The following is a 10,570-nucleotide window of genomic DNA, read 5'->3' on the forward strand; positions in this document are numbered from 1 at the left end:
GCTCTCAGTTCACAGCCAGGCGATTAGAGGGTCCAGAGGGATGGCAGACACTAAAAGGAAAGCTTGTTCAGCTAAAGCCTGATGGAGGTTTTCATGGCATTCTAATGTGAGCTCTTATTCTGAAAGATACATCCTCTGATCATATTTGTCCTGGTGAGAAAACTAAGCAGAAAAACTCAGGAAGCAGATCAGCTGAGAGACATTTCCAGGTCTTCATGACATTGTACAGCTGAATGCACGAAATCAGTTTATTACAAATGACATGGTGATACAAAGAAATGCTGATGATGATGAACATTGAGTCCAGATACAGCGACCCTTTAGAACTGGATAAATAATCCAGGAAGCTTTAATTCTGAAAGGACTTTCACAGCCATTGGATAAAAAAATTTATTCTGAGAACAGGAAACATCCAGATAAATATGAATCACGGTCTATTCAGCCTGTTTCTACAGCTTTTCATGCACTGGAATAAAAGGAAACACATACAGCAGGTAGCCAATCACCTGTAGCAGCAGCAGTTACATCATCAAGCAACAGCCTATCAGGTTTGTCTTGTGAGCAGGTGACAAATTAATACATTCTTATTGGCTGCAGAGCAGGAAACACCATGACTGAAAAATAAAACTCAGCTGCAGCTGATTTAACAATATGTGTCAAATGAAAAAGTGCACATTTGGTGAACTAGTCTCAAACTCTCACCTGCCTCAAACCACAGGAAACATGCACTTTACAAAAGTCTCCAATACTCTATCTTTCCAGCCAAACTCTGAAAGCAACAATTAAGTGAAATTGTGAATTAAGTGAAATTCTTGTCCCTTGTTAGGGGGAAAGTTAGCCTAGCATTGCGCAAAGACTGGCCATAGGACGCATGCGTCCCTCCCTCCATGATAGAAACTGATCCATGTGGACAGAATCCCGGCAGACGGAGGACAGCTGTGCCTGTCAGACAGAAGTGAGGGCATTACACTCATACCCTGACCCTCTTTGTGCTAAGCTAGGCCAACATTTTCCACTTGCTTTTACTTGTTGTGCTAAGCTAGGCTAAACATAGCTAAATGTCTTGTTGCTTCAACACATGAAAACACAAACATCAGCGCAACACAAACACACATACACATACACACTTGACACAGGTGTGACCTGATCCTCTGAATAGGTAAAGACACTTTTCTAAAACTGTAAAGATTTCATTTAAAGGAGGAGACCTTTAACCCCGCAACCATCACCGCTCCCCCACCCATTGGGTGTGACAGAAGTGAACTGAGTAAGGGCCAACATTCCTTCAGCAGCCTGACCTCTGACCCAACTGAAGTGATATCACTGGTTTCCTTGTCCTCATCCTGCTAACCAGCACATAAAGTGCTTTCGACCAATCAGGCGTTTTACCAAAATGAAACTCAGCATGATTCATTTAATGACCACAGGACGTCTCCTGTGGGATCAGCTGTTTGATTTGAGGACGTTTCACATTCAGCTACAGTCTCACAGTTGTTTCACAATCACGGCGAGGCAGCAGAAACTCAGACACATTCAATAAAATATCAAGTCATCTCATCTTGTTCCCTGACTGTCTGGCCAAGGATGCCCGGACAGGACTGAGACGAGCTAACCACGGATTCTCAGAGCACAAAGTTCATCAGGACACGTGCGGAAGGCGGCAGCACAAGGAGCTGCTTCTTTTCGTAGCATTGACTAAATGTTGCTGAGCTGATGAAGCAGTTCTACAGGAATATATAGTTCCATTCAAAATGCATTTACTCTGACTGACCAACAACTAGATATGAATGGGAGGTTTGCTTTGGAGAGTTCAAATGCATCCACATCACTAGCAGGTTCCTCCAGCTGCTGACGACAGGGGCCATCTGATAGTTCAGGTTCTGTCGTCAGGTCCGGGCTAAATGCTGTGCTTTGACTTCTGCTGATGCGAGGCGTCAGGTGGCATCCTCAATCAAAACGCCTTGTAAGAGTTACTGCAGGTTTACAAACTGTTTCCCAAACTGCCCCATTGTAAGTGCCGTCTCTACTAAACAAATGACCCACAAAGACAAACCGTGGGTGACCTTTCACAAGAGTCTTTGTGCACCAGGAATGAAAACAGGAAATTCTCTGTAGACCAGGCGATCCCATTTTGATTGGTCCTACTCGTACCATGCCTTCATAGATCAGTTTCTGGGACACAGTTCAGGGTGATGAAATGGTTTCTGGTGAATCTGGCTGATAGCTGAGGAGGGTTGGGCTTAAATACTGGGGGGGACTTGAAATGACAAAAGACTAAAACAAACAACAATAGTGATTGTGAACGGGGAGCAACAGACAACAGCTGAACCACAGACGCACCACTGAGCTCTGAATAACTTATCTTCTGAGCTTCCAACGCTTTAGATAGTTTGGACCTTGAATGTGAGCAGGTCTGGACCACTTGTGTTCAGACTTAGTCAAACTCTTGAGAATGATGCGACTTGCTAAGAGATGGACTTCTTCAACAGGATGTAGCTTGTCCAGGAAGTTCATGTCACAGAAACCTGCTGGGGAACATTCAGAAACATCTTCTCACATTCCATGTTGGTGTTGAGCTACGTCTGCTGAGCAAGATGGCCTCTGTAGAGAAAAGCCTGTCCGGAGCTACAGGAAGCTGTTATTGTAGGACATTTGCTGCTGGGGGTGTGGATGCAGAGTCAATATTCAGTGGTGCTATGTTAGCCACTCAGGCCATGTAGTGGCCTCCGTCAGGTCCATGAGGTGGGTGCTTTTTGCTTTCATTGGTGTTGGAGGCTGAGGGGGTGCCACGAGGTTTGGACACAGGTTTCTTCTCTCTCATGGACGGACGAGTGTCACCAAGAGATGATGTCCCACCAGCTGCTATCTGAAGACTCCCACCAGGCTCCACAATGGTGTTTATTACTACAGCAAGATAAAGAGGACATTAATGAACCTGTCTCTGCTTAAATCTTATCAACATCAAGTCTTTAGCTTAACACAGACTAGTTACCCTAGCTGGTCATTCTGTGTGGACCAGTGTACCCCAGGGCTCAGGTCTGGGGCAGTTTAAGTCTTAATTTGGATCCTTCACCTACCAACTTTCATGCAGATGTTCTGCTCCATCTCATCTGCAGTTTGCTTTTTTAAAAGACTTTGGCATTGGGACCATTTCTTTAATTCTTTGATTTATTTTCTGTACTGATTCTATTTTAGGTGATCCACATAAATCCTGTAAGATGACACACCTGTGAACCAGGACACGATAAAACTTACCTTCCAGCTGCCTCTGGACTTTTCTCAGCTCCTTCAAAATGGAGGTGATTTCCTGTGAGATGAGACGAAAAACAGAAGGTTTGAGCTTCAATCACATTAAAACTTAAGTGTTGATCAAGAGTGATCAAGTGTTTGAGAAACCTTGTTGGAGGTTTTTAGGATGGGGACTTCATTCTCAGCGTTGATCTTCGCCTCAATTTCCTCCCAGACCTCTGCCTTGTTCTGGAACAAAACCCTGTCAGAAACAGGATGACAAAACTAAAGTGGACCTGAACAACCCAGAGCAACAGAATCAAGCTGAACTGATCCAAGGATACCTGGACCTAATGCCAAAAAGTTCCCTGTTCTGATCATTGATGGTAGCTTTTGACAGAGCCTCCTTACTTCATTTTTTCAGCCAGCTGTTCCGTGTTCTCCCGGATGGCCTGAGACAGCTGAGACACCGGATTCAGCATCAGGTTGTCCAGGATCACCTGTAACAGACAACAGGAGGAGAGCAGTAAACTCAGAGTTCAATGATGTCACACCAGCAGCCGTCCACTTCCTGTTCTCCCAGCACACCAAAGCTAACTGCAGCAGTGTCAGTCAAGGTTCACGGAGAACTGATGTTTGGCTACGTTCACGCTGCAGGAACTCCGCACAGAACTGTGGAGAGAACTGTTTATCTAGTTCTTGTTGCTCCAGTAGCTGGTGAAAGACGAGGCCTGAGGATGAGGTCAGTACATTGAGCTGATTAAGCCACGATGTTAGCCTTTTTAATTTTCATGAGCTGATGAGGTTTGTTGATGTACAGTCAAACTGGAAAACTAACTGGAAACAAACTAGGCTGGTAGGGACATGCTAGCATCATCAAGCTAATCAGCTAACTCCCAAGTTCAGAAGATACCGAAGAACTGAATCAGGAGTCAGTGCCTCTTCATCATTGATTGATAATGAGCCAATATTGCTTGTTGATTTTACAAGGTTAAACTTGCAAAATTATAAAAACTAAAATATTTTAAAATATTTTATTTTACTTATTGCTGACTTCTGTTCGACTGAGTGGTCTCTGTGTTCCACGCTATGTAGTTTCTTCTGGGTTTCCCAGGTTAACTGACCCACATTTAGACTGTTCAGACGCAGTTCAGACTCTGGAAGTTCATTTCATGTGTTTGGGTCGTTCTACAGCTGATCTGAAGTTTCTATTTTTATCTGATCAGGAGTTCTGCTCATTCCCTGGAGCAGTAATGATGAAAAATCAGCTCCAAATATCTGATTGTCTGTCAACACAATAAACTCAAAAACATACAGGACTGTTCCAGGGACTCTGATTGGCTGTGACATCACCCACTGGAGCCAATAGGAGCATCTGATGTAGAGACGTGGCTCGAGCAATAAAACTGTAAAGACCAGCTGATGTTTGTTTTAAGTCAGATCTCTTCATGGCTCTAAATCTGTCATCAGATGTTGTTCAGCGATCAATAAATGTGACGGAGGCGCCTTGTTCACACCGAGCTGCAGCCTGAACGTAACTTCAGATTAGACAGTGACCTCTTCACGGTTCCATGGACGGCGCTGCTTAGAACCGGGCTCTGGCTCATTCATGTTTGCATCCAGCTCCAAGATGGCAGCAGAACCTGGAGGAACCTTCTGGTAGTTTAAACTGGCCTCAGGGATATGTTGGACCAGCTGGAAAGAGAGCAGAGGGAGTCTGGCTCTGGTGAGCCAACCTTTTTTGGGAATCAAACCAGCAAGCTGCAGGCTGGTGAAGGCCGTGAAGACATGCACCAAGTCAACATGCAGCTGCGATGGTGACGGCAGTGTATGCAGTGAATTTTAGTTCTGCTGGGATACAGCCAATGAACGACAAGAGGAAGCTACTGGTCACCAGTTCCATCAACTGACCCACAACCAGTAAAACTAGTTCAATGCTACAATACAATGGATGTGTCTTTACAACAAAACCATTGAGGGAACACAAACAACAACAACAGGTCCAGGTTTTAATGACAGGGTTTGGTCCAGTACAGCAGGTTATAGATGTACTGAAGAGTAGAACTGGGACAGGAAGTCCAGGATAGGGAAAGATTGGACAGGCTAAAGTAGCAGAGTCCAGCTCCAAAACTGAGTCAGCCCTGACCACTAGAGTCCTGCAGTGAGTCAAGCTCATAGACTCCCAACAGAAATCAAAGTGTTTCTAATCTGTACCAAAATCTGTTCTGGTCTCTGGAGATAATGTCCTCTCTCGTGACGACTGAGGGGAAAATTTTGAGAACTCAGCTGTTTGCTGTTTGTTAAGAAGTGAAGTAGGTGGACTTTGTGGTTTTGTTGTGGACTCAATCAGACAAATGTCAACATGAAAAGCTTCCGAACAATCCAACACCAATGACAGGGGAGTGTTAGGATCAGTGAGGGGAGGGCTGGGTTAGTGGGGGTGAACCAGTCACAGTGCAGGAGTTGCGATGAGTCAGAGTAAGACACCTGAAATGGCGGAACCCCACGTAAGTATGGACAAGATGGCGTCTGTGCAGCAGAACAGAGAAATGAGTCATGAGAATCCGAGCGTGATGAAGGCTCCTGTCAATCAACCTGAAAGTCAACTGAAGAGAACCATACTCAGAACCACGGACAGAAGACCAGGATTATGAACTGGGTTAACACTGGAGAAACCAGCCACCCCCCACCCCCCCTTTTGAATCCCTGAGGTCCCAGTCTCATGGCTGTGGTGTAAATGGTTGTGGTGGGATGGCATGTTGGTGGTGCACGGCCCACCTCCTCCCTGGCCGAGATGGTGGAAGCTGGTGTGTTGGGCAGTGAGCTGGGTGAGGTAGTCATGCCCATGCCAGAGCTCAGCGAGTCTCCGTCCCCAGCAACATCGTGGATTTCCTTCGCCAGGATGGCCAGGTCTTTGGCCAGGTCCTGGCTGAGCCTGGATAGGAAACAAACAAAGGATCAACATGGAGGTCTGACAGATGGACTTCCTCGTTTCAGTCCACACACTCATTGTTTTTTTACTTGGCGATCTCTGCACTGTGTGTGGACCAGTTCTGGTAGGGGTCGACCTCATTCTGTTCTTCATCCTCTTCTGTCTCCAGAGACACAGATTTGGACTGAGTGGAGGCCATCCGGTGGCCGTGGGAAGTCTGGCTGGAGGTGGAAGAATGGGCGGAGTGTTTGGTTTTAGAGATACCAGCTTTGGTTTCGAATTCTTCCTCAGAGGACGAGGAGAAGTCTGAGCCCTTCTGTCTTCGACGGGAACCTGTAAACATTCAACTTTGGTTAATTAGACCAGAGAGCACTGAGGTTAGAAACATCATATCACAGAGCTTCTGACAAAAGCAGGCTAATAAATTCCGCTCCTGCACCAGGTCTGGGCTGATCCTGGTTCTGATATAAGCAGAATACAAATTATTCAAATCTGGGCAGCTGCATCGCCATAGAAACAACTTCACTAATATGAGTCCACTGTTAGTGGAAAACGACAGAAACTCAAGCTGCGATGCTGCACAAATCAGCAGATAAACCACTTGGATTCATCCGAGGCCATCAAACACAGGCTCATTAACAATCTCTTAACTACACAAAAGAAAATGTGTGCCAAAAAAATTTATGAAAACTGAGAATGAATGCAGTCAAGACTCACCAGTGCCAGAGTACTTAGCTCCACTAGACCGGGTACGAGTCAATGGTTGCTTCCACAAAGCCCCAGCCCCTTTGGTAGATGCCTGCCGGGCATCGCCCACCGATGTCTTTCTAGAAGTGACAACAGGCTCAGAGTTCCGATTAGAGAAACCAGCCCGGCCTGTGGAGGGGGCCTCATTGTCGCTGGGAGCTGTGAAAGAGCCGGTCCTCTTCCTTGGCATAGCTAAGATGTCTAGCCTGGACAGCTTCTTTCCCTCAGCTGAGCCTTTGGATGGTGCAGTGATACTGTCAGAATTTTGGGATGCCCGGTCAGTCTCTGCACCCTCATTGTCTGAGGCCTCACCCAGTCGTGCTCGACGAAGCATTGATGCTCGGGTTGGTCGTGGTGCTGACAGGCTATTGGAACGTGTCAGAACCTGCTGAGTTGTTGTTTTTAATGTCTTTCCGTTATCTTCTTTCTGAAGAGGGGCAATGAGTTTCTTGCTGCGGCTGGATGGACGGGAGGTTTCGTGGTCAGATGATATAGTTTCAGTCCAGTGTGGACTAGAGCCCTGCTGGCCCTCAGACAGATCCAGAGAGCCACGGTTTCCTGCACTGCGGCGCATCTGGAAGCGCTTCGCGGCCTCTGCCTTGTTTGATAAATCCACACTTGCCTGGCTTCTGCGTTTCTCAGAGAGGCGTTCACGGGCAGTGAGCTGCCGCCCTTTTTCTTGGATGGATGGGCTAGAGGAGGACCTCTCCTTCTGAAGACTGCTGATAGTGGGACGCTTTTTAGAAGTAGAGTTTACTGGAGTGTGTTTGCTACTCACTTGACTCACGGTGCTAGCTGTGTCCACGTCAGACTCTCCAGATAGGGAGTCATCCATGTGGTTGGAGGAGCCTTTCTTTGAGCTGCGACCTGAACCAGATGAGGGCAACTTTGTATCTAAGGAGGACAAAGTACCTTCGGCCTCCTGAAGAAATGATTGCGTGTCCTGGATGTTCTCCCTCCTCTGCTCCAGGTCTCTGATGGATGGGTGGCTGGAGATATGTGGAAGTTTCTTCATCTGTGCAGTGTCACTAGGTTGGTCTTTGGTGAAGCTCTCCTGCCTGACAAACGATGACATGCAGCTGTCTTTAGTTGGGACAGAACCCTTGTCCTGTGTTTGGAGATTTGGAGCAGAGCTGTTAGGTTTCACACCTGTCCTCCTGGGTTCATGTCCACTCAGGTGTCGGATCAGGACTGTAGTGGGGGGAGGTTTTGCCAGGGGCTCTCGTATTCTCTCTGAGTGTACTGGACTCTGAGCCTGTTCGGGTTTGCCCGGATGGTCTTCAGAGCCAATGTAGAATGAGGTGGCTTTGGTGGATGGAGACATCTTCTCCAGACCTTTAGACTGAGGACCAGTGAAAACCAGAGATGTAGCTCCACTTTTAGCCTGATTCTTTTTTGTTTTCTCCAAAACAGGCCCATCATCAGAGCGACTGGCATCACTAAGGCTGTCTGGATCCACATCATCCTGAACAAAAAGTCGCTGGGTGGAGTCCTGTGTGCGGGGAAGACCAGAGACTCTCTCAAGGGGCTCTTGGCCTTGGTAAGCTTCATGGCGAATCAGGATACTCGGTGTGACACTATCCAGTTTTTCGGGAGGCACCTGGGGCAGCAACCTTCGTGTCCTGGAGCTGTGACTGGACTCTGACTCTGAGTTGTCGTAACTGTAGCCCCCCATCGTCCGACTCATGACGCGCAAATCTAAAAAAAATAGTTTGTTCCATTACTCAACTGACCAGGTCGGGTGGCAAGACAATGTGTTACTAATTTTACTGTCCTGGATCAGGCAGATCACATGTTGTGATTCCACCGCACTGCAGGGAAACTGAGATTACAAAAACACTTTCTATTACCAGGCCAGTGATGCGGTATCACCCAGATACAGGTCCTATGTTAATACAAGCCGGTCATCTGGTATGAAGGTCTGATAGTTCGCCTTTACCTAACCACATTTTTGTTCCTGACAAAGAGAAGTTTGACTTCACCTTCCAGACATTCCCCTTGAGGTGGAGTGGAACCTGGTTCAGCATAGCTATCTGCCAGACTGGCCCAACGGGAAACCCACTTCGGTCCTTCCAGACCTGCTGCCTGAACAGCAGGAACCTGAGAAACAGAAGTCGGTGAATGTTACCAGACAGTGATAAACTGTAAATATGGAACCGGGGAAACTGAGGGAAACCAGTTTACATGCACTGGGATCAGAACATGCTACACAGATGTTTTTCCAGGTTCTGAGTCACTTTTCCAGTTTTTACCTGAATGGGACCTTTTGTTGGGGAGCCGCTGATAGCAGCTGGGATAAAGCCATGCAACGGGTCCACAGTGCTACCATCACTAGGCAGGTTAGCTTGCTCATCCTTGCCATCATTTATTACAGGCCTATAGACTCCTGTGGTCACACCACCGTACTCTGGAGAGTCCAGGACACCAAATACCTGTCAGAGCACAGGGCATGCATGAAGAAGCGGGGCAGGACCAATGTAACAAGACGGAGCAAGAGGGAAAAAAGGTTCCATGCCTCCCTACAACAATTTAAAATATTCTGTTTACACAAAAACATCGAATATGAAGATAGTTACAGTGTGTGTGTGTGTGTGTGTGTGTATACTGTGTTGGACCCTGACAGGGTTATTATGGACCAACGTGGGGCAAGAGGTGTATGGATGGACAGACAGCAGAGCATCATGTCTCTGCTCCTCTAGACAAAGACATCCATGATTGTCCCAAGATTATCCACCAGCAAGAAGCTTTTGCACTTTCACACAAATGAAGATTTCAAGAACTGTGAATGTTACTTCACCTGATCAATCATGTTCCGAGCCTCCTCCACCTCTTTGTCCTGCAACTCTGTCTCGATGGTGTAGGTCCCAGCATCACTCAGACTGTCATCCTCCTCATTCCTTACCATCCTCTGGGAACCTTTTACATCTCCTGCTCGGACACCTGGGGGCAGCATCGAGCATGTGTGAGGTCCAGAGGTGTGGACTGGAGAGGCAGTCTTGCCAGGATCTGAAGGGATGGAGGACTTAGAGATTGCTGGTAGCTCTAAGGGTGAGGAGGGGTAGTACACTGAAGACATTGCTTGGGGTTCCTGTGGGGAGGGAATCCTTGCAGGTGACACCATCACAGGTGGTGCAGACATTGGTGGGGGTGAGAGCTTGTCCTTGGTTGGGGAAGAGTCCTGTTGATGTGAATCCTTCAGGAATTCAGCAGCAAACTCCTGAGCGAGCTTAGATTTCTTCCCAACACTGCCAAAGGGTCTGATGATGATGCCTGAGGATGACTGCGAGGAGGAACTTGATGAGGGTGTCTCTCCCTCTGTCTTTTCCCTCTTTAAAGAACTTGACCTCTGCGGACCACCATGGCCCTGCCCTTTCAGAGGAACTGTAACCTGCTGGGTGGGAGGAATGTGGCCATGCACAGATGCTGGCCTCTCCCCGCCTTTCCGCCTCTCCAGCTTGGCCTTCAGGGCAGAGTATGAGTCAGCGTGGGCTGGGTTGTGTGTGAAGGACTGTGAACGCTTTTTGCGTGGGTTATCGTCAAAGAATTCGATGATGAAGGCCTGCTGGGTGAGGTGCTCAGGTGGCCCCTGCCTAGGTGTTTCTGCCATGAGGGAAGGAGCCTGAGGAGGACTCTGGGATGTGGGGCACTCAGAGGCCACAGGTG

The 10,570-nt window shown here is 47.5% G+C and overlaps 1 protein-coding gene across 1 annotated transcript in view; it reads right to left on the reverse strand.

The window, feature by feature from the left end:
• Window positions 1-1,402: 1,402 nt before the first annotated feature.
• Window positions 1,403-10,570, reverse strand: part of cep170bb (centrosomal protein 170Bb) — a 13,630-nt gene continuing 4,462 nt past the window's right edge. The window contains 11 exon segments of the mRNA XM_029496675.1: window positions 1,403-2,904; window positions 3,256-3,307; window positions 3,397-3,490; window positions 3,640-3,728; window positions 4,786-4,949; window positions 6,000-6,163; window positions 6,250-6,493; window positions 6,878-8,577; window positions 8,871-9,049; window positions 9,226-9,339; window positions 9,705-10,570. The exon segment at window positions 9,705-10,570 is cut by the window's right edge and continues 210 nt beyond it. Of these exon segments, the coding sequence (XP_029352535.1) occupies window positions 2,708-2,904; window positions 3,256-3,307; window positions 3,397-3,490; window positions 3,640-3,728; window positions 4,786-4,949; window positions 6,000-6,163; window positions 6,250-6,493; window positions 6,878-8,577; window positions 8,871-9,049; window positions 9,226-9,339; window positions 9,705-10,570 (3,863 nt within the window). The 3' untranslated portion in view covers window positions 1,403-2,707.

Source organism: Echeneis naucrates, chromosome 24 (genome assembly GCF_900963305.1).
Source record: "Echeneis naucrates chromosome 24, fEcheNa1.1, whole genome shotgun sequence".
Classification (NCBI taxonomy): domain Eukaryota; kingdom Metazoa; phylum Chordata; class Actinopteri; order Carangiformes; family Echeneidae; genus Echeneis; species Echeneis naucrates.